This window comes from Mercenaria mercenaria, chromosome 2 (genome assembly GCF_021730395.1).
Source record: "Mercenaria mercenaria strain notata chromosome 2, MADL_Memer_1, whole genome shotgun sequence".
Lineage (NCBI taxonomy): Eukaryota > Metazoa > Mollusca > Bivalvia > Venerida > Veneridae > Mercenaria > Mercenaria mercenaria.
This window is the reverse complement of record NC_069362.1, coordinates 88,412,008-88,437,622: the sequence shown is the minus strand read 5'-3', so window position 1 is coordinate 88,437,622 and position 25,615 is coordinate 88,412,008. Positions and strand designations below refer to the sequence as shown.

General features: G+C 33.9%; 1 protein-coding gene across 1 annotated transcript in view; it reads left to right on the top strand.

Annotated features, from left to right (window-relative positions):
* The window catches only part of LOC123564527 (receptor-type guanylate cyclase Gyc76C-like), a 365,429-nt gene that overhangs the window by 114,046 nt on the left and 225,768 nt on the right, over positions 1 to 25,615 (top strand). Inside the window, exon 4 of the mRNA XM_045358180.2 lies at positions 12,640 to 13,477. Within this exon, the coding sequence (XP_045214115.2) occupies positions 13,049 to 13,477 (429 nt within the window). The 5' untranslated portion in view covers positions 12,640 to 13,048. The remainder of the gene's footprint in view (positions 1 to 12,639; positions 13,478 to 25,615) is intronic.

The following is a 25,615-nucleotide window of genomic DNA, read 5'->3' as shown; positions in this document are numbered from 1 at the left end:
CGATACTTTTTGTTCAAAAAAAATAGCAAAACTTGTTCCAGTTTTATGTCAAAGAAGCAGTAACTGTACCACTAACATCCAGGAATATTATTAATTATAATTATATACATGAATTGCTTTTCTGTAGTCCTATAGACCAGAAATGCTTTCTCGTACAGTATAGCAACGTAACAACGTAATCATAAAGAAATAGGTGAGAAGTGAATAAAGTTTAGGATTTGTTAGCATTTACCTCAACTGTATCATTCTTTAACACAAAGGTTAAAGTAAAAAGGCAAAAAGATTTACCAGAAATAATGTGAAAATATTATTTTCAAACGTTAAGTTTGATAAGACAACAGATTCTTGACAAACAATAAACATCAAGATAGATTCCGCAACATCTGGCAGGTTATTCCGCAAAAACACCTAAGCGCTATCAGAAAAGTATCTTTTGTTACAAAGCATATTTCTGATACCGATATAGAAAGCAGAAATCGTGATCGACAGATCTGTATTACAGTTGTTATCGTTTATGTTGATTGAAATTCTTGAATAATTTCAATTTAATTGACATTCGTCAATGACAAACGACTTGAAATTTTTTCTAAATTGGGGTTGAAATTCCTCACTGAAAGTTTTACATCATTCGTAATAAACTACTAGTATGTCTGCATTGTTGTTTTGGTTATAGTGTAAATGAACGTTTTTGCATGAATAATGCAGAACACTTGAAAGCTTAGCAAAGTATGCTGTCAGAAAAACGTGTAAATGAAATAAACTCGCTTTAGGTGGAAATATGACGAAGGATCTGAATTGAATGAAGTGCATTAATTTTTGCGGAAATTGATTTATCTTGCTATTTTCCTGACACGGTTTAATTAATTGAGAAACCACCCTCCCCCACATAATCATATATACGCACTATCGTACACAAATTTTTGTCTTTAGCAAAGAAAATTTAATAATGTTTGAAGTTTTAAACTATGTTTTTTTCAGGATGAACTATTTGTAAAAGCGGATGGTCCTGCGTCCGTCGTCCACCGTAACCATTTTTACTTAAGGTAGTTCTGCACGTTTGATTGACTTGAGCTCACGACGTAACGTCATTTATCCTGGAAAAAATAATAATGCCTGGTAGCCTTTATACGGGTAGCACAAGTTTTGCTGGTAATCTGTTATACCCCGTGCATTAAATGTTAATCAGACACACATACTGTCTTTCTAAAAGTTACACTTGACAGTAGATGTTATAATGTAAAATAATTAATAAAACAATCGACATGAAATAAGCAAAAGCGTAAGGACTAAAACTGATATTTGGGGATTTGTGAATTACTTAGCACATTGCCCTTTACATTTCATTTGGTTATTTGATTGAAAATAGGTTAATCTACAACTTAGAAAAGTTTCATTGAAATCTACATTAAGGAACTTTCTCTTTATGCGAAAACGTCATTAAAATGCGACCCCATTTTGAAAATTGACTGGAGGACCAATATTTTCAAATTGGTCTAACAAAATATCAAGCGTACGACCTATATTATTGTCTGAATTCCCTTCGGAAACAATGATACATTCGAAAAAAAACACAGTTTGATAAAATTCTACATTATAGATCAATATTTGTTTCAAACGCGCAGAACTACTTCTGATCTAAAACACAGCAAACTCTGTCAGTAGCAGCCTGGCATGGGCCTCTGAAGTTAATTCAAATGGTTTAGTCTGCCATATTCAATTCACTTATTTGGGGCAATCGGTCCTTATTAGAGGCCACTGGAGCTAAACAAGAGGGCCAACATGGCCCTAGGTCGCTCACCTGAAAAACACACCATAACAATGTAAACATGTTTGACATAGTGATTTCATGAAAACAAATATTCTGGCGAATTTTCATTAGGATTGGACCAAAAATGTGGTCTCTTGAGTTAAAAAAAAGTATTTTTTATATGATCAAGTGACCGACTTTTTGATCCCAGATGGCTCATATTCAAACCTGACCTAGATTTCATCAAGGCAATCATTCTGACCAAATTTCATGAAGATCAATTGAAAAATACAGCCTCTATTGCACACACAAGGTTTTTCTTTGATTTGACCTAGTAACCTACTTTTTAATCCCAGATGACCCATATTGAAACTTAACCTAGATTTCATCAAGACAATCATTCTGACCAAATTTCATGAAGATCAATTGAAAAATACAGCTTCTATCGCATACACAATGTTTTTCTTTGATTTGACCTAGTGACCTAGTTTTTGTCTCCAGATGACCCATTTTCAAACTAAACCTAAATTTCATCAAGGCAACCATTCTGATTAAATTTCATGAAGATCAATTGAAAAATACCGCCTCTTTCGCATACAAAATGTTTTTCTTTATTCTGACCTAGTGACCTAGTTTTTGACCCCACATGACCCATATTCAAACTCGACCAAGATTTTATCAAGGCAATCATTCTGACCATATTATATGAAGATTAATTGAAAAATACCGCCTCTTTTACATACACAAGATTTTTCTTTGATTTGACCTAGTGACCTAGTTTTTGATTCCAGATGACCCATATTCGAACTTGACCTAGATTTTATCAAGGCAATCATTTTGACCATAATTCCTGAAGATCAATTGAAAAATACAGCCTCTATCGCATACAAAATGTTTTTCTTTGATTTGATATTTTGACCTAGTTTTTGACCCCAGATAACCTATTTTCAAACTCGACCTAGATTTTATCAAGGTCAACATTTTGACAAAAATTCACGAAGATCACTTGAAAAATACAACTTCTATCGCATACACAACGTTTTTCCTTGATTTGACCTGGTGACCTAGTTCTTGACCCCAGATGACCCATATTCAAACTTGGCCTAGATATCATCAAGGCAATCATTCTGACAAAAATTCATGATGATCAATTGAAAAATACAGCCACTATTGCATACACAATGTTTTTCTTTGATTTGACCTAGTGACCTAGTTTTTGACCCCAGAAAAATACAACCTCTATCGCATACAACAGCTAAATGTTGACGGACGGCAGACGACAGACGACGGACGCCGGACATCGAGCGATCAGAAAAACTCACCTGAGCTAAATATGGAAAAAGATATGAAGAACTTTTTCTCATGAACATTTCAATAGATCTTTACCAAACTTGGTCTGTAGCACTATTGCATTATTGGAAGGGGTTTTTCCCGAATTCCGAATTTGATCGTGTAGGGTACATGGCCCGATTTATGATCCACATGAGCTAAAAATAAAAGTATTCTATAAACAAAACCTACTCATGGACCGCTTGATGGAGCTTTATCAATCTTGGTGTGTAGCATCAGTATAATATCTTGCCCAATATTATTTCAAACGGAGATAAAACTAGTGGAGAAATCTTTAAATTACTTATTCTCATGACCCAATAAATGGATTAACATGGCATCCTTGTATGGTTCTCTCTCAGAAAATTTGATATGGTTCAGTTTGGCCCCTTTTAGGCGCTGCCAGAGCTAAAACTTGGAAAACACCTTTAAATGATTTCATCTCATGGACCACTTCCTCTCTCAAGCAAGTTGGTTCAAAACCGTTCTGCTTGCTTGACCAGTCTTTGTGTCTGGCCTAACAAAGGTAGAAGAAAAAAACTTCAGATAACTGAGAATGAACTGCTTAATGGATGGTCATTAAACTTGTTCTCAGAAGCAAGGTTTCAGGTTAACGACTTGCGCACATTTGGGCCTCCCGTTTCCTGTCTTACCTTATTATTGCAGTTACAGGTAATATGTTATTCTTTTTTTATATATTTTATATCACTTTTTATCCTGTTGACGGATATTTTTATTAAATCATTCCATTCGACAGGGAACGAATTCGAAAGAGTTAAATAACGTGTTAATCGAAAACTAACTATAAGCAAATAGTATAACTTACATTCTGTGTCAAATTCTAGACAGTATTGCCGCCATGCTGTTTTTGTTTAGATACGCAAGCAAGGTAGCGACTGTGTGCCAGAAATTTTAAATCCGTCAGAAATTTGAACTCGACAACCAATCGGATCGCGTGCATCAAAGATCGCCAGAATTACGTGCCAATTCAAATGTATTGTCCGAACGGAATCGATCGGCTTTGAGGAACATAAAGTGAAACTATAATTTAGTGTAATATCTGTGTGAAAGAAACTGGAAAAGATAACAGTACTCGCAAATAAACCTACGGCGAAAAATAACTAAATATTTAATGTATTACATAAGATGATATCTTTTGCTTGAATATTTATAAGATTATTGACTGCTCTGACGTCATTGATGCTAATGCTATTAAATAAGGAATGGATACATGTAAGACTGTTGTATAGTAAATGCATTATTGTTCATCTTCATCAAGAGATCATCACTAATACGTCTCCGTATTTGTACAATCTACGAGACGAAACTACAAGTTATTCGTTGTCTGTCTATCGTTCATGCGTGACAATTGCCATCTACCCTTAGGAAACACATCAGAACTGATTTAGTATATTCAAGGCAGTGTAAATTTGATAACCTAAATAGTGTTGATCTGTAACATAAAACTCGTATGAAATGGAAAAGCAAACAAATAAAATTTCAAGATGTTTTATACTCGAGCAAATGACAGACATGATTAGGAACTTTAAAACATTATAATTAACAATAATTGCTAAATTTGAAAGTTTTATAATTCATTACCAGTTTACGTAAGTTATCATATTACATGTAAATTGCTGTTTATGGTATAGTGGTTTTATTAATATGGAAATGTTTTACTTTGCTATTCTTTTCTGTTTTAACATCTATTCAATTATGTCATGCAGCTTTGTCTGTCTTTCTGTTGGAAGGAAAGAAATAGCCATGTTGTGTAATGTGAATGACCCATTATGCGTTACTGAAACTGCGTGCATTATTATATCGATAATGAGTTATATGAAATCATAAAAGCACATCACAGTAGGTGTGTCGATTTTTAAACCGTGGTCCATTAAATATTAAGTATATAGCGGCTGTGTCATGTGAACATGATAATAATCTCTGACAGTATAATTAACTGTTACCATGGCAATCACAGTAACAGACAAGACATATCTTTATCAATTCATATTGACAAAGATCGGCGTTAAGAAAATCTAAGGAAAGGTTTAATCTGTTTGGATTGAATTTTCTTATAGAGACGTATTTTACTATAATATATACTTCCATGGTCTTGTTTTCTAATTGTATCGTCACCGCACTTATTTTTCCAAATTCATATTACATGCCTGTATTAAAATGGTTTAATAAATCCATCAATCTACCTCAAAATAGTTTCATCATAATGCTTCCATGTCCTCTGTCAGTTAACAGAGCAAATTTGAAATAAAGGTTAAAAATTCGGCTGATCTTTAGGTCTCGGGACCAACTTTTGGGCTAGGTGAGACGATTTGACCACTGCGATTGTCATCTACATGAGGAAATCAGGGAAAGCGACTTTTTAATAGGCGTTACACAAATACTGTCGAAATATATAGTATTTCAATGGTTATTGGATTTAGGTAAATGACTGAAATAATGATGAATGCAAAACATTTATTTTTTGCTTTCCAGTGAAATACTGAAATTTATCAGTGAAATAGAATTGATATATATTTCAAATACCTACACGAACATAAAGATGTAGGCCTACACCCCAACGTGATAAAATGAAAAAGAAAATTCGTAGAACAATTTGACAATTCTTCAACATAGACATCATGACGTCACGACATTATGATGTCATGTTGCGATGCATGTCATGTTGCGCGGGTAAAATGGATATAATTTGTTTAAATCCATGGAAAATACATAAAATAAAAAAAAGATTTGTTTGTTTCAGTGTAAAATCGCAATATATTTCACTCGTGAAGTTCACACCATTTACATTTTCACTCGTGGCTGTGCCAGTCGTGGAATATTGCATATGGTGACTTGGTGAAATATATTCCGATCTTACATTGAAATAGGCAAATATCCTTAATATCTTTGAGACACTTTAGTAACGTCTAATCATTCCGCGGCGCTTTTTTTTCAATATCTTTCATAATTCTCATGATACATTTGTGAATTATTTCAGTAAAATATCAACAAAATCAAGTAGGGCAATTGTATCACTTCATTCACTTTACGACCTCTAACCATTACTAAAAGTTACAAAAACACATAACTGTTTTGTTTTCATTTAACGAGCACATTTTACGTAAAAGGAACAGAAGTAATCGGACAAATTGGATTTTTGACTGATACATACTCACATATCAAACCATGAGTGAAGTTTCCAAGATTTGTCAGAATTAACAAGCTATTTCGTTCTTGTCTTGAAATTTCTGTTTGAAAACGAAATTTGCTCGTTTTAAATTCTAGACATTAATTTGTATTTTTTACAGTTTTTAAAACAGGGTTGTGGGGGTACACTGAAAAAAATAACATCAGAATATTAATCGCCTTAATTGAAATGTTTACATGTGTCTGACATAATATTTTGTTACATATTTGAGAAATTTTAGAAGTGAAGTAAGTATGAAAGGTTTCAATATTTTCTTTGAAGTTTCGTTAATTTAAAGTATGTTTGAAAAGTAATAATAAGCATTCATTTAACTCCTAACTGCCTGTTTATATTACAGAGAAAGTGACCTCTCATTATTGTTTCCTTTATGCTCGAAGACATCTTGGTCTATGTGTTTATTCAAGAAATATAAGGGTGTGTGTGTTGGGGCGGGGGCGAGAGGTCAGTGGTAAACCTTGTCGACATTCAGAATTTTCATTAACAAAATTCACTTCTTATAGTATTTGAAATGATGTTACATTTACTGCATAAAAAATGGCATCTACAATTTTAATTTGATCTTCGTCACAAGGATTAAAAAGACAGGTGTTTGAAATTGCACATAGTAAAGAGTATGTTCCTTAATTGCAGTATGATATAAATGTTGAAAGACTTAGTTATACATAAATTATGCAAGAATAAAAAAATCAACACCAATAATTAAATTAAGTAAAGAATGTCGAAGTTAATAGGGCAAACAGATTTTATAATACATACGAATAATGTGCTTGTTTGCATTGACATAAATAGTACACATAATCATTCAAACTGGTCGTGTACACGTTGGAACCATGCCTTGTCAGGTATAAAGAGGAGGCGGTATAATATTCGAAAGACATTCGGTCATTTCAGGAATGCATTAAACATTTTACTTCCTTCCTCTTTAAGAGTCCTGAGCAGATCAATTGAACAGACCTTATTCACAGTCTTACTGTCTATTTTTTTTCTGATTTATTGAGGATGCCTGGTCTTATTTCTTTGTTGTCTGTGTTAAACTAGAAGATGCTTTTGTAAAAAAGCGCATGTCTCCCCAAATACAAAGTCGTATAGGCAAGAAGTCAACAGGGGTCAGGAGCATAAGTTAAAGAGACACTGATGGTATGCTGCAATAGAGATCATCTACTTGGCATGTCCAGTCATCCCGCTAAGTTTCAACACTCTTGGCCTAGTGGTCCTCAAGTCACTGTTCAGGCTCCTGTGACCTTGACCTTTGATCAAGTGACCCCAAAATAAATAGGAGTCATCTACTCTGCATGTCCAATCATCCTATTAAGTTTCAACATTCTGGGTCAAGTGGTTCTCAAGTTATTTTCCGGAAATGATTTTACATGACCAGGCCCCTGTGACAATGACCTTTAATAGACTGTCCCAAAAATCAGTAGGGGTCATCTACTCTGCATGTTCAATCATCCTAAGAAGTTTCAACATTCTGGATCAAGAGGTTCTCAAGTTATTGATCGGAAATGATTATCAATGTTCAGGCCCCTGTGACCTTGACTTTTAACGGAGTGACCCAAAAAACAATAGGGGTCATTTACTTTGTATGACCAATCATCCTATGAAGTTTCAACATTCTGGTTTGAATGGTTCTCAAGTTACTGACCGGAAACTGTTTTCCATGTTCAGGCCCCTGTGACAATGACCTTTAATAGAGTGACCCCAAAATTAATTGGGGTCATTTACTCTGCATGTCCAATTCTCCTATGAAGTTTTAACATTCTGGGTCAAGAGGTTCTCAAGTTATTGATCGGAAACGGTTTTCCATGTTCAGGCCGCTATGACATTGACCTTAAACAGAGTGACCCCAAAATCAATAGGGGCCATCAACTCTGCATGACCAATCATCCTATTTAGTTTCAACATTTTGGGTCAAGTGGTTCTCAAGTTACTGATCGGAAAGGGTTTTCAATGTTCAGGCCCCTGTGACCTTGACCTTTAACAGAGTGACCCCAAAATGAATAGAGGTCATTTACTTTGCATGTACAATCATCCTATAAAGTTTCAACATTCTGGGTCAAGTAGTACTCAGGTTATTGATCGGAAATGGTTTTCAATGTTCAGGCTCCTCTGACCTTGACCTTTAACGGAGTGACCCCAAAAACAATAGGACTCGTCTACACTACATGTTCAATCATCCCATGAAGTTTCAACATTCTGGGTCAAATGGTTCTCTAGTTATTGATCGGAAATGGTTTTCAATATTCAGGCCCCTGTGACCTTGACCTTTTACGGTGTGACCCCAAAAACAATAGAGATCGTCTACTCTAGCAGCCCTACAACCCTATGAAGTTTGAAGGTTCTAGGTTAAATGGTTCTCCAGTTATTGATCGGAAATGAAGTGTGACGGACGGACGGACGGACGAACAGGGAAAAACAATATGTCTCCCCCAAAGGGGGAGGGGAGAGAGACATAATTGCACTGACATTGTTATCGTTATGCTAACTGTACATGATGAAAAAAAGAGGAATATGAGATAAACATTAAAAATCATACGCTTACCTTAGATTGACACATGTACCGCGAGGAATAAACTAAATGTATAATAACTGACTTGGCTCAAAGTCTTCTTATCCGATAGATATGTTTTAAAAGATACAGATGTACCACGTGCATGCTACATACATACATATGCATTGTTCCCAACATAAAGACAGTTGAAATATATATTTTGGGATAGAGGTAGCGGTATGAAATATTACGAGAAAATGAATTCGATGATCCCATAATTTCATTCTTTTAATCGGCAGAAAATTAAATTTTCACAAATTTTACACCAATTTAGTAATTTTTATATGAAAATATGATGAGTAGTAAGTACATCGATATTTGTTGATTGTTAAGAACTATTTACGAAAAGGTCTGATGGACGTGAAATCATCGTTAAATTTTACATTAGTTATAACGTTAGCGTGGTTCGTTTCCTTGGTAACATTAATTTGGATCAAGATACTGCAATAATCTATAATTGAAATATAGAAATGTTACCATATAAATGTACATTATTACAATATGAATACAAAATTATCAACACAATCACGACAAATTAGGTATTACAAATCAAGCTACCCAATTTACTTGAAATTGGCCATCATGCGCGCAGCATGGCTTAGTCAGTTACTCGGCTGAGTAACATTTAAAATCCAAATATTATAGAGGCTAAAAACTCCACAGACACAATAAAAATCTGATCAGGAGTAAATATGGGGGTAGGGACAATGTCATAGCATATGGGTATGCTATTGTCTTGTTCCCTGACCTAGTTAAAAGGTTTGTGACAGCAGACTGCTGTTGCTCTTTTATCAAAATTTCTATCATTTTTTTTTCTTGCTACACTTGCACTTGTTATTGTAAATACATATTTAAATCTAAATGCATTTAAAATTTTAAATACATGTATGATTTCAGATGCATATATATTAATACTATAGCTCCTATTGACCATAAGAACAATCTTCTTAATGGCAATTGTCCGTCACTAGTAAAACTTGGAAGGATAAACATCTGTGTCTGTAACAACTATGAATTTCCAGTTCGCTACGCTCAAACAAAAGTAAATTATTTATCCCATAATCTAAAAGAATTAACGGTAGCAATATTAAAACAGATTCATGAATTAACATTTATGCTTTGTTATCTGCATTGCCATAGCATTACATTCAACTGCAGCCATATAAACTATCAATTCATTAATTTCTACATGGAAAACACACGGTTATGAATATACTTTTCTGGGTCAATATGCTGCGAGGCACCTACTTAACCTTACGCCTCTCCGTCGTGTCGTCTACACATCTCCTTTATTATCTTTTCGTGAATTTAGATTGCATATTTCAGCCTAAACATCTGTCACAAGACTTTTGTCTCTGTATCATTATTTACTTGATTGTTTCCAAGAATGTAGAGATACATTTCACGGAAATTGTATGTTTTGAAAAGAAATGTTCATGGCAAGGACGATTGTGATATTATAAACATGCAACAGATGGCAACAATAACTTTTAGGAATTACCTTGGTCTAGAACGTTTTCTTATAACTGCAAATGTACCATAAACGTACTTGAAGAATGAAATGAGGATCTGTTGAAATAGCTTCATCATCTTGTCTGTTTTGAAATTGTGCATAAGTCAAAGTTTGTCCTCAGCAGTCTGATCAGTTCTTAGGCATTTTAGAGTACTTATTGCAAGGTGATCTGCATGCATTCCATTGTAACACGTATGCACAAATGTGAACTTTACGAATTGAATGCCATTTTCTGTGCGTTTATACGGGTATAAACCACATTGGGACTTCTTGCAAATTCATGAATCGCACTGGCGATTCTTGGATGATTAGCAAGAAACCTTCCAGTGTGGTTCATACCTGTAAAAACGCACAAACAGTATTCAATTCTTATATTTACATTTTACGATAGCTTGCTACAGAAATAACTGATTTGCTTTTCAGGAATATCAGAAAATCAAAATAAATGTCAAGAACAGTTAAAAAGCCCCGCCCACGTTCAACTATAATTCGCCTTCCGATAAAAAATACAGTTCCTGGCTTTTATTTAAAATATTTTAACTCCATTGAAAATTCATACAGTCGTGTCGATTCAGTTGTGATCTTTGACGTCAGAAGAATTAGTTAAAGCTACAATTAAACATTTAGAAAGTTTTGGCGTCCAATTTTGAAAGAGATTTTGGAACGATGCCATTTTGTTCATGTCTTTTGTGAAGGACGTCAGCTTACGCGTGCAATCTCGCGGAAAGGACTGTCATTGATATTATTACTCCAAGTTGTCAATACGAAAATTAACGCTTTTGTCTTTCCATAAAAATATATAGCGAATGCAAATTTTTTTTTATAAAACAAATAAGTTTGGAAAATGAAATCATGTTCCTTAATTTGTGAATAACAAATTTCGTCCGGAATAAATAGACAGCCTAGTCCTTCCAAAATGCCAGCCCCCAACCCTCTCCTCGACCCCGATTTGTAACGTTCATCAATTTATTTTATAAGACCTTTCTTTACATTCCGAGACGTTTGTGAATATTTTGTTCTAAACTGAAGAAACATAGTTTTGGTTAGAAAAGTCAACAGAAGCCACCCTTTCTATTACTTTGCTCGGGAGGGCTCCCCAGACCCCACCGGATTAGGGGATTCCTCCTCCTTCACTCTCCCCTTGAGTTACATCTAAATTATTCACGCTACGCCCCTGGCCATGATGATAAACTTGCACCCGCCTATCTCCCCATTATTATCAAAGCCAGCATTCATTGTCTTGAATTCCGCATGACATTTTAGTACCTCTAAGCTGTCAAACAGTGGTCATTATTCAGAACGGAAGATTCATGAAAAATATTTCGGCAAATGAAGGCTGTATAAAATTAGCTAAAATAACAAAAATGCTCAAACATCATGCACTTTTAGGGCACAGTTATAGCTCTTTTCGATTACATTACGTGTTATGGCATTTTAAAACAATAACCTGTGGTAAAGTATTCATTAATTCAGCATAATTAAAATGTGCGCATTTAAATATTTTGTATTCTAATTCTTTAAGCAATTTTTATGCTCTTCAGTATACTAACTCTGCCAAAGACATTATTTCTTGTACATTATTAACTATAATATGTTTACCAAACTGGCGAAAAGTGACCAATACTTGGTCTTTTATATGTATGCCTAGCTTTCATAAAATTTCAAATTGCATTCAGTAATTTAAATTTAACAAATGACTTTAAATATATCATTTGCAAACGTTTATATGATAAGAAACAGAATTTTGATAATAAATATCAAGACAGATGCCGAAACAGCATCTGGCGATGTGTTCTGCAACAAATCCATGCCGTATCAAATATGTATCTTCTGTTACCCAGTATGTTTCTAACATCGATATATAGATAGATTCTTTATTACCTCCACAGATAGGAGAGCATCACGGCAAAAAATATCAATATACTCTATTTTAGTTGTTACATTTTCATAGATCTTAGTTCTTGATTTATTTCGATTTAATTGACTTTCGGCAATGACATATGACTACAGATTTCTTTATATTGACTTTAAAAATTTCTCTTTAGTGCCACAACTTTTTATCAAATTTTTCGAAGCATGATAAACTATGTCGTGTCCCTGTTTTTCTTATCTAGTGCAAATAATTATCCTTAGACGTAGAACACCGACAGCTTTACTAACTACAATGCCAGAAAAAGATTGAATTAATGTATTCTAAAATAGCTTACAGAAAAAAGAGCGCATGTTCACTAAAGAAGCTGTTATTTCTAAGACAAAAGAACTAAGATTCTGTATCCTCTAGTCACTACTTGCAGGTATAAGCCAGTATTGATTGATCAATGGTAGAGAAGCAGCGGTAATTCCAAACTAAAGCGGATGTATCAAAGATGATGTAGGCTGTTAAAGACTGTGAAGCAGTACTTAATCTTCGAGATAAAGGAAATGGAAGCTTAAATAAATGCATCACCTAGAAGTATCTGACTTATTATGTACTTACGCCATATGTCGCGATTGTCATGAACAAGAAGCGATTACAAGATATAAATCAATTGGGCAAGTAAATATATTTTTATTGGAAACAGGAGGCTTCTCGCTTGAGAAATTGGACTAAAGTTGACGGTGCATGAATCAGAAGGATTTTCGATACTTCATTACAAGAAATTGGTGCGCATGGAACTAGCGCGATGGATTTGAGTGGAAGTGTTATTAGGTGTTAGTCTGCCAATGAAATACCAAATAATGTCTATAGAAAGAAATATTATTTTTTCAGTGAGAAATGTAGGTTTATTTATTTTCATTGTACTGTTTGGCAAAGTGTTAAGTTCCAAATTTGATGGAGTTAAAAATGTGACAAATATTACCGTTGGATATTTAACGGTTGACAGAACGCTGAATTTTATGAGAGGGAAGCAAGCACGTGTTATTTCAGGCGCAATATCGTATGCATTAGAACTGATAAACAATGACACAAAAATATTACCAAACCACCGCTTAAATTTAATATGGGGAGATACTATGGCAGATACACTGGTCGGCACACGGCTTTTAACCGACCAGTGGCGGAAAGGAGCAAAGGTGTTCATAGGACTTGAGGACAGTTGCAGTGTTGAAGCCAAAGTCGCAGCGGCATGGAATCTTCCTATGATATCATACGTAAGTTTTATTAGGATAATTTTGGTCATATAACCGTATGTATACAATTATTATGCTAAGCGTTTTTATGTGTAATGTATATACACAGGTTATATGAACACACACATTTACAAATGTGTATATAATATTATCTTTAAGTATGTAAAAGTGTAACTGTATACCAAAATTCACGTTATTAACCTCGCTTTCATATAGCTCAATACATACAACAGGTAAGAAACAAAACATTAAAAGGTTTTCTTTTTTTTTCGCTTATAGTTGTATTCTTTTCATCGCTACTAAATGCGAGACGTTTAAAATAATAAATTAAATGGAATAAGGTTTCCTATGTTAGTACCATCAGTATTAGATTGCAGATATTCTTTTCATAATACTCGGTGTCTACAGCATATATATAGTCGGTATGTATTCGTAGTAGACAGTGTTGTATCACTTACTTATGCTTTTAAAATATAGGTAAGTAATATTTTTGTTCTCGTAAAATAGGACTTAAGATTGAAATTTGGCAAAAAAACAGTTGTATCTTTTCATCCCTGTGTTTAGTGTTACTTTAATACATATGTAAAAACATGTGTTGCCAGAAGATTGGATTAATGGAGACAAAGGACATCGAATGTTTGTTATTTTGACCTAAAGCTTATAACAGCTGTTAATATTTTTAATGTACTATAAAATATTTTTCTTTCGCTATTACATTTATATAAAAATAAAGACATTTAAAAAAACTACACATGCCAAAGGGAATCCTAGTTTGGTTGGAATCTAATACAAATTACTAATAATTATGTTCAATACGAGAGCGAATATGCTATATGTATTATATAACTGTTTTCGTGAAATTTCCTGGAATTTTCTTTAACATAATCAATATTAATAGATCAGTTAAACCTTTTTTTTCTGAAAATGCTCCGCAAAGTAATACGAGAAGGTAATTTGATCTTAATCACTGATGACGATGTTCTTGAAAGCATATGAACGCACGACGCTAGAAAATCGGTTGAGATCAAGCAATCTGTATTAATGTAAGTTTTTTTCATTACATTGACAATGATATTTTCCAAGAAAACCATTTTAATAAAATGTGATCTGAAGTTATATAACGTCTTGAAGACTGTTTAGTATCAACTGTCAGTAGCCACCCTAAACTGACCGGCAATAAAATAACTGACCTGTTTCATATTACCTGTGCCATGTCTAGAATTGAAATAAAACACTGTATGATCTGATGAAAAGCTGATGTTAAACATTTTTCTTTAAACTTGATCCTTCAAAATATTATTATTATTATTATTATTATTATTATTATTATTATTATTATTTAAATCTTTTTCATTATTACAGACAATAAAACAGGAGTTTATGTTTTCACAAGTATATCGTTAGAACAGTTTACAATCGCTAGTTTGACTTTATGAAATCAATACAATTCAGTTTCTGCCTTTACCAGTTGTTAAAAATTAATTATTTACGATTTATAGTCGTACAATAAACTACTTATGGTGTACTACTTTGATTAATGGAATGATCAATATGATTTTAATTATATCAATTACTTTTTTAATTATTTTAGTAAAAGTGGCGCAGCCTATGTTAACAGATAATCGGTGCAAATTTAGAAACTCAGATATTGCCTCACCACTTCCGTTGTCAAATAAACACGCAACGGTTTCGGACTTCTTAAAATGTTGTATTAAATGAAAACTTCAAATGTTATGAATTTTTTCCAGAACCAATACAGTCAAAAGAAGTAAAATTTCATTTTTATTTCATGACTTTCTCCATACAAGTCAAGTATTATCTTATTGTAACTGCATTTAAAGCATGATCGTTTACATAACAATAAACTTTTAATATATTTCTTGTTGTAAATAATTACACATTGCACTTGAGTTAACCGAGGGTTCTGTAACATCATGAAAACACTTTCAGTGATTTCCAATTTCATGGTGATTATTAGCCTAGCAGAAATTCTGCCAGGTTCAGGTCGTCAGAGTGAGAAATTCTGCCAGGTTCAGGTCGTTAGAGTGAGAGATAAAACATACTGCAATTTATCAGAAAGTGGTTTTAAAGAGGATTATATGACAGATATTTATTTTAACTCTAACGGCTGATGTCAGTCTAACAGTACTTCCGAGTTTTCGGTTTTATAATTTGACCGAAACTTTTATGTTTATGTTTAAGAAATGTTAATTATTTTTCCACATAGTCGTATATTGTTTCTGTTTCGACATCATGACATTGTTTTCATCCGAAAAAAGATGGACTGCCATTAATTTTCATACATTACTAATTTTGACCAACAAAAATGAGCTTATAAGTGTGTGTAAATATATCAAAGAGGCAATTGAAAAAGGAATTTACATCATAAAAGTAAACATGACATACCTTACTCACTACCTTTGTTAACTATGTTATATTTGATTATAATTACAACGTAATGTTTCCTCTGCTCTGTTGTTAGTAACATATTTGTTACTTTCTTTAAAGTTGTTGTATAAACGTGAGTAGATATATTGTAAATGTTGGTGTTTAGACAATGTACGATGTACAAGTCTCAATAAAATTCTGTTCTGTTCTGTTCTGTTCCGTTGCAAAGTGATTAACTGGTTTTTTAAAATATAATTGCTGGTTTTTGTGGTCGAAAGTTAATGGTTTCGTTGTACTTCCCATCGAAATATTTGGAACTACACCGATTTTAAAAATTTTTACTGACAAAAATATTTGGCCACGTACAAGCAGAACAATATATTTTTGTAACGAAGTTTTATTGTTCTGTGGAAGGTAGCTTTAATCTATAAGTCTAAATTTCTAAAATATCACATACAAGGTATTTAGTTATTTGTCGTCACTTGCGATTATTTCAGTGTATCACATGTCATATAAACGCTTAAACATTATTATCATTAAAAACACTGCCTTTCAATATAGGAATCGAAAGTTTCTGTACATACTGCTCTATGGATTCAAAACAGACAGTAAGTTTACACAAACATCTTCAAGATAAAGCCTGTGGGGAACTGCTAATCACGGTTTTAAAACTGATTAACACTGAAAAAACGGTGGGAGAAAATCGGAGCCAGTGCACATATATGAAATGTTTTCCAAGATCAAATATCCCCCCGTTCAGATCGTGGATGAACTGATACTTTCATCCTGTAGAAAGCAGAGACGCTTCATAAATAGGATAGCGGAAAAAAGCTTAAGGATTTACATTAACGCTTGGTACAGTTAGCTCTGTCACCAGTCTTATATCTGTCAACAGTCTAGATGTTTTTATTTTCTGCCAGGAGAAATTTGCGCCCGCTGGTATGACATACAAAACACTTTTATTAGCGACTCATTACAGAATTCTAATTGCAAATAACTTGAACAAGTAAAAACACATACAATTACCAATCGCTAGAGCAACACATCATACGCGACATTGGTGAAATCAGTAAAAGCAAAGATTTTAAAGCGGGGAATCTCACATCAGATATAAGATATTCCTGAGAGATTAGTGTAACCTCCAACTTCAGTTAATTCAATCTGCATTTCTTGTGATGTTGAGAATGAAAACATACTTTCTAATATTTGTTGTGCTTGACAAATATTCATGTTCGTTTAGTTTTACAATTTGAATTGGTTGCAGATTGTATTGGTAATTACATAATTGGCAATCTTAATTTTACCGGTGTTGCAAAGACAACATAGTGCGTTTGCGACCAGCATGGATCCAGATCAGACTGCGCAGGCTGGTCAGGATCCATGCTGGTCGCAAACGCACTATGTTGGTTTTCTCGTGGCGCGGCTCATTTGTTCTACAAAAAATCTACTGAGTTTATCAAATTTATTAGGTACTTGTTCAGTAATATTGGGAGTCAACATGAGATAAACTATATCCCTTAAATACTAAAATAGGAAATTGTTTCTGTTTAAAAGGCCTTTTTTACTTTTAAACTTTATAACACTAATCCTGCATAAAGTTTCTAATTCGTACTAATTTTTAAAATTCCTTTTCTCTTAACCCTAAAACAAAAGGGCACCGTGTAAAATATGGAGTGGAGTCGTGGAGTGGAGTGGTGGAGTGGAGTCTGGAGTCGATTTTGGAGTCAATATTGGAGTCAATTTTGGAGTCAAATTTGGAGTGGAGTCTTTTTTTGGAGTCAAATTTGGAGTCGATTTTGGAGTGGAGTCTTTTTCGGAGTCAAATTTGGAGTAGATTTTGGAGTCAGTTTTGGAGTCGATTTTGGAGTCAAATTTGAAGTGGCCTTTTTTTGAGCCACTTTTGGATTGGAGGCATGGGGGTGATTTCTCTCAGGCCTGAAGTCACTAAATATATGTAATTGTCTCTTATTGAAACAGTCTTGATTGATAAAATGGGTCTTAAGACAAATGGTCTCTAATTTTATTCGGCCTCTCAAGCAGGATTTTTTTTTAAATGTTAAGGGATTTTGTGAGTGGAGTCTCATTGATGCTTAATGTTACTGAAGTGTTTGGTCTATATTAATTACTATTATCATTAATGTGGTGAATTTAGGAATGGAATTCCTTGATTTTATGGTCGAAGAAAAAAAACAACAACACTGGTTATAACTGTTTTCATCACGGTTTTCCTGGTTATAAAATTTCTGTTAGAGTCTGTGTTTTAAGACAATGGTCATGTCATTATTGGTAATATTATGGTTTACCAAGGGTATTAAAGTCCCAGAAACACTTTGGATATTATAATTTCAAGTAGCATTTATTTCACGAAGAAAGAATTCAAAGATATCAGCCTCTCTACAAATCTTGCTCGGTCTTAAGCATTGTTTTCATAAGAACGTCTGTAGAAATCTGATCAAACCATTAAATTAAGCACAGAAATTTCCAAACTACTGAAAACAACGAGGGTTATTGCAGGCTTAACGTGAAAGGGAACGTAATAGCAATAATTATAAATAAACACTTAGAACATTTTTTCGATATCGCCCATCAATATGCCTTTGTTGATTTATTTTAAAGTTACAACAAAAGTCTGCGTTTTTTAAACCAATGTTTTTAGAGATTGGACCAAATGATCGGTCAGTTTGTATAGAAAAGGGATAGGTGATTTGCTCTGTTTTAGGGTGCATATTGGCTCGATCCTATTGTATGTACTGAAAAATATCTGTAATAAAAATGTCTCTTTCACATGTGTGTAGGTCTACTAAAATAATACATTTTGTATGAAATTTATTAAAAACAAAAAAAAAAAGAACAAGGTTTACGTTCACTGTATTTACTTCAAATATACCCAAAATGCACCATTTGCTGTTCTCATTTTAAAAAATTCTTGGGGGAGGATACCCATGTACCCCCAACACCACCCCTGCATACTATGAACAAGGTCCTGGCTACTCGCCTGCAACCTTTATAGCCGACTCGAGAGTAACATGGATATTTATAAATTCTGACCTTGTTATTTTCTCAATACGCCATTCGTTATTTGATATAGATATCGTTTATAAATTTTTAATTTTGACCAGCGAAGACCATGGCTGATCATGGTCTGCATTGTTTGCAGAAGACAGACCTATTTACATGTTTACTATTAAACAGTCTGAACTTAAAATTTACAAAATGCAAATCTTTAAAAATGCAGATGTTTTGTCTTTATTCATAGTTGAGCCACATCATGAGAAAACCTACATAGTTTACTGCATTTGCATCGAACTAGATCAGTCTGCACTATTTTCATTCATGGTACCCGAGAACGGTGGTAGAGCTCTTGTATGCGAGAATGGCCTGCACAGGCATGAAGTTGATCAGAATTCATATAGTTCTTTAACAATTTGTCTTACTCGAATATGGTTTGAAAGCAAATTTTGTATGGAATGAGCAGACGAATCAAGAACCAGACTAGTGCAAATGTATTTTTTTTTTTTGTGAATTGTACTATTGTCTGTTATAAACATAATGCATAACACACAGTATTCTATCCTTCATTCATTTCATCAAGTAATATCATGTCTTATTATGTGTCTCATTATATTATGCCGTTTGTAGTAGATAGTAAATATTTAATTACCTAAGTTTTTTTTCTTGTTTTCATTTTCCGGATTAATTTTAAAAACTTAAAACAATACTTTCTCATTATTTCACATTTCAAGTTAGAAATGTTTATCAATTCTCTCTGAGTAATCTTCAGGCAACATCTGACCCAACATCATAAATAACAAACCATGAAAGAACTAGGGATCAAGTCCTGATAAGAATGAGATATCATGCTGAGGTGCTGTACCAGTACTTTCTCCAGCCAAATTTTGTAGAAATCTGTCATAAAGTAGAGAGTGATTTGTTGTAATTAACTATCCAATATAATAGCAAGTTATTCTTACCAAGGGTCATTTGAGAAAACATCAGTAACTGTTATTGTTATTTCTAGAGGAGTATGATATTGAGCCCATTCATGATTCAACAGTTTACTAGTACATGTAAGTGTGAAATACTTATGTGGATAATTACTTGGAGGTGACATATAAACGTAGGATCATTTAATGAATTTTTAGGTTTTATTAACTATTGAAATAGTTCAATTAATCTTGTTGAGGTCAGTTTTTTTTTTACTCCAAACCTGACTCCAAATTTGACTCCAAAATTGACTCCAAAATCGACTCCAGACTCCACTCCACCACTCCACTCCATGACTCCACTCCATATTTTACACGGTACCAAACAAAAGCTGCCATCAGTTTTGCATTTACTTAATTATTCCTCTCTCATTTTTTACTTTAAAATTTATCCTATTTGTAATCATTTCCTGTAGTTGTTTTCCTTTGGTTACATTGCATATAATCAGTTACCTAAACATATTTAGTAATCTAATATGAACGCCTTGATGAAAAAATAATTTCAAGTAGAGAGGTGTGTATTTCATATTGTCATAGAAGGTTGAAATCAAGAAATTATATTCATTAAATATGTATATCAGTATTTATGTACATGTAAACATACTAACACTCACAAACTATCATAAATGTATTTCTAAGGATTTACAGAAAAGTTACTTATATTCATCTCCTTGGAGTTTATTTTCAGACATATAAACCGTGTTAAATGTATGTTAACTACTCGTAGTATGGTGACGTTTTCATTTCATTTTTCAACAACGGAAAAGATGAGTGTTTTAACAATCCTTTACATGCATTTCTCATCAGAGTCTAAGTATTAAAGGAAGACATGGAATTTAAACAACATTTTTCTGTGAAAAAACAGAACTTTATATATTTAGTTAGAAAAGTATTTGTTAATCTTGCAAAAAGGTAAATTAAAATGAAGTTGTTTTTTCTTTTACGTTGTTTACTTAATAAGTAACATCCCCATACGTTTGTTTTGAAAGAAACTGTCGAAGATAATTACACAGCTACATTGCATGGACTTGTAATTTTGTTATTCTAGCAAGTCATTAAGAAACCGCATGTTGACTGAATATTAAATTGCTTCCTATTAGGTTCAACAAGAGGACATATTTGCAAATTTACGAGAATCGATCAGTTCTTAGCGCGATATAAATACACCATTGGCGATAACACACACTGTGTATTTTAGATTAATTTGAGCCGCGCCATGAGAAAACCAACATAGTGGGTTTGTGACCAGCATGGATCCAGACCAGCCTGTGCATCCGCGCAGTCTGGTCAGGATCCATGCTGTTCGCTTTCAAAGCCTATTGCAATTTGAGAAACCGTTAGCGAACAGCATGGATCCTGACCAAACTGCGCGGATGCGCAGGCTGGTCTGGATCCATGCTGGTCGCAAACCCACTATGTTGGTTTTCGCATGGCGCGGCTCATTAAAGTTTGGCATTAGGCTGATACTTTAAGTGTCAGTACTTGAGACAAAAATGTCTATATGACGCATAAATACCAATATTTAATATAGCATTTCTTTGTAGTTATACTAATTGATGTAAAGAGAATTGCATTACATTTTGAAATCTAGAATATGACCAAGTTCCGGATTACTCTTAAAATATATTAGTGTTCATAAGAACACAGACAGAAAACTTTGTATGCCCTCTGCATTGTTTCTTTAAATATTTGTCTGATTCACTCATTTTGTTCTGCAACGAGAGAAACGCCCACATCCCCTTCGAACTAATACTTTGAGGTTTCAAAAGTTTCATGTGTAAAGTGCTACAAGAAAATGCCGATGTGCTACTATTGTTTCAGGCGGGCATTGAATTGTGTATTCCATTGTCAGGAAATATAACATATAGTCAATGAATGCCAGCGTCACATTGTCCGTTATATAGGTTTCATTCATTTACAGCTGCCGGCTAGTCTTGTAACAATTTACACTTTTATGATTTTTAAAAAACTAAACGGCAGGTATTGATAACGCATTTGAGAAGCTAAAGCCACCTGCTTTATTTAGGTAAACACATAATATGGATCCATAAACTTATCAGGTTTAAATAAAAGTAAAAAGAAATTTACCAATCTACCATAGTTTGAAAAACACGCGAGCTCTTAGATTAAAGGAGTTTAACAAAATATCACTTATAAGCCATACAAATGTTATTATAAGGGACACGCATTGGGATAAGACAGATTTAAATCGTACACATACAAAACTTACATTTCAGACGATAGCATATTTTGTTCCAAAGAATGTGGTGACCAGCAGTGATAAAACTCGGTCTTTATACTGACAGATGCTTGCAAATGTAATTAATAGACACTTTAAATTAATAAATACACGAACATATTGTTTCAAAAGGATACATATTTGATTTGAGAGTCGTTGGTAAAATCAGTTTTTTATGCCCCCGAAGGGAGGCATATAGTTTTTGAACCGTCGGTCTGTCGGTCTGTCAGTCTGTCGGTCTGTCCGCAATTTTCGTGTCCGGTCCATATCTTTGTCATCGATGGATGGATTTTCAAATAACTTGGCATGAATGTGTACCACAGTAAGACGACGTGTCACGCGCAAGACCCAGGTCCGTAGCTCAAAGGTCAAGGTCACACTTAGACATTAAGGGATAGTGCATTGATGGGCGTGTCCGGTCCATATCTTTGTCATGGATGGATGGATTTTCAAATAACTTGGCATGAATGTGTACTACAGTAAGACGACGTGTCGCGCGCAAGACCCAGGTCCGTAACTCAAAGGTCAAGGTCACACTTAGACGTTAAAGGTCATTTTTCATGATAGTGCATTGATGGGCGTGTCCGGTCCATATCTTTGTCATTCATGCATGGATTTTAACATAACTATCCATGAATGTGTGACACAGTAAGACGACGTGTCGCGCACAAGACCCAGCTCCGTAGGTCAAAGGTCCTAAACTCTAACATCGGCCATAACTATTCATTCAAAGTGCCATCGGGGGCATGTGTCATCCTATGGAGACAGCTCTTGTTTCTCAACACAGTAGAATAGACTTCAATGAAACGTACGCGTAGCGTCTAAATATGTATTACTATCGAACATCACTCGCTGGACAAAGATCTCAACTGTCTTATTCATTTACGTGAATAGAGCTGTTGTCAATTAAGAATATGATACGATGTAATATCGAGCAATGCCTCTGTAAATTTCTATGAAACTATGCTTACAGATATATGTGGAGAGAGTGGAGGTGTGAAGGCTTGAATCGTGCAAAAAGCATGTAGCAGGAAAACAACGTGAAATTGCCAATTCAAATTTAGATTTACCTTATATGTTAGAAATAATTAATATATTTTTGTAACACATTTTTTGTATGCTGAGCTATTTTGACGTCTGTCTTTTGGCCTCGGAATAAACACAAATCTCACAGGGGTCCGTAACGGAGCAAGTGTATATGGAGGGGATACCTTTTATTTAAGAGTGATGTTAAGCGCATCGTAAACCGGCTTAAGCTCCCAAGTGGTAGTTTTGCCACTGACCGTTCCAAGGCGGGGCCCCACTTTGTTTCTTTATTTGTTCGTTTTGGCCTAGTGTGTTTGCTTTATGTGTGTGTTTTTATGTGTTGTTCGTGTGCGCCTCCGCGTGCTGGGTTAACGTTCGATGAGGCTGCGTTTTTGGAACGTGGCTTTCCCTGTTGGATATTTATCCTTGTATTTTGAATATCAGTTATTGTTAGGAGATATTGTCGAGACTGCGTTATACCTGTTATCAAAGTTCTTTTACCTTACTGCCCTGATATATCAGTGGGAGATAATAAACACTTCCTTAAGATGGCCTTGCGTGTCTGGCAGTTTTATGTTTGAATAAGATGTAATACGAAACCACGATAAGTTAGTGGATAGTGGATAAGCCGCAGTAACAGTAAAGCAATATGGGATGTGTACATGTTTATTGATCATATATATACCTAGCTATATATACCACAATCAGTAGCAAAACATCGAAGGGGAGATTAAAACTGCCTTGATGTGTACAGACACTCGATATTACCTGAGAAACAAAGCCAAATAAAAACAGATAACAAAGTTAAACTTTAGAAAACTTTTAAATGTTCTTAATCTGTTTTGTAATGCTAAAACTTGAGGTACGGCTTCAGTGTGAAAGGAAGTAGCGACCTGTAATAACACTTTTTTCAATTCGGAACAAAATCAAACAACTGTTTATTAGTGTGAGGTTATTTCTTTTTTTTGTTCCATAAGTGACTGACTGATCACTGGTCTCATAATGGATATTCCTGATTACATTTATGTTATAACTAATTAACATATTAATTATGATACAGTGGACGAACTGAATATCACCATCAACATAATACATAAAATATTTATAACGAGAATATGTGGTAGTGAAACAAAAAAAAAACCCAGATAAATCCCAATTTATAAAGCTGTAGAAGAATAGTTTTGCAGCATTTTTCCTGTTTTATTATCCCCTAACATTTTGTGGTTCTATGTACCAAACTGTACACGAAATAAAAATAACTTTCTTGTCCGCCGGTCTTGTGAGAAAGGCAAAGCGATAAATAATAAAAAAATAAAAGAATTAAAAAAAAAAAAAAGGATTAGAATTATTTGAAAAAAAAAACACTCAGAAATCTACTGCTGTTTTCCCTGGAAATTGAACTTTTTTATATTTTATTCCTGCACAAGGATTCTACCGACTATATATATATATATATTAACAAATCTGCGTTGTGTTAAGGTATAATCCGCATTTAATTTGCGCAAACGAAAATGAATTATTTTTCCACTTATCATGTAGTTACAATGATATAGGAATTTTCTGTCGCATCTGAGTTTTCTCATCAGTTGATATTGGAACTGGAGTGACAGTTACAATTACTGTCTTCCGTTTAAGAACTAAATTATGAATTAGTAATACAAGTACTCATCCTGTGAAATATATATGAAACGTTATTCAATTAATAAATTGCATATGTTTTCTTTATTTAACAATGTAACTTAAATTTTAAAGTTATACTTTGTCATCACTTTAAATAGGTCCTTTATCAGAGTACGTAACAATTTTCATGAATGTAACTCAGTACGGAACTGGTGAGAGGGCAGTCGACTAGCAATGCAATTCATCGACTATCAGATACATACGCACATATACTTATTTTTCAACACATGCACGAAATGTTCGTGAAAATAACACGGTAATTGAAAACAGACCCTTCTCTCATAGCAAATGGTGTATGAATTCTTCATTATTTCTACACTTACAAAATTCAGGAAAGTGGAATCTTAAATTTACTCTCTGAAAATGCAGGGGAAAGCGAATAGGATATAGACTGTCATCAACCGAATATGAAACTGTCCTAATGAAAAGGATAGGAAAAGGTTTAGCCTAAGGATTTACAATTAACTTCCGACACTTGTGTAGATGTTATTTTCTGCCGGGAGGCGTTTAAGCCTGATGATACGTCATACAAACATTTTATTAGCAACGTTTTACAGAATTCCGCCTAAAAAAATCTTGAATAATTAAAAACACATAAAATTACTGGTCCCTGGAGTAATACTACTTAGCAAAACATAATCCGAAATGTCGGTAATATCAAACCATTTTCTTCACGAGGAATTTTGCAATGAATATAAGATATTCCTCAGTGGTTAGTGTGACATTCGTCTTCAATTAATTTAATCTGCATTTTCTGTGATTTTCACTACAAAGAATTACTTTCTAAGATATAGTTAGTAATCTAATACGAATGTCTTGATGAAGACAATTACAAAGGGAGAG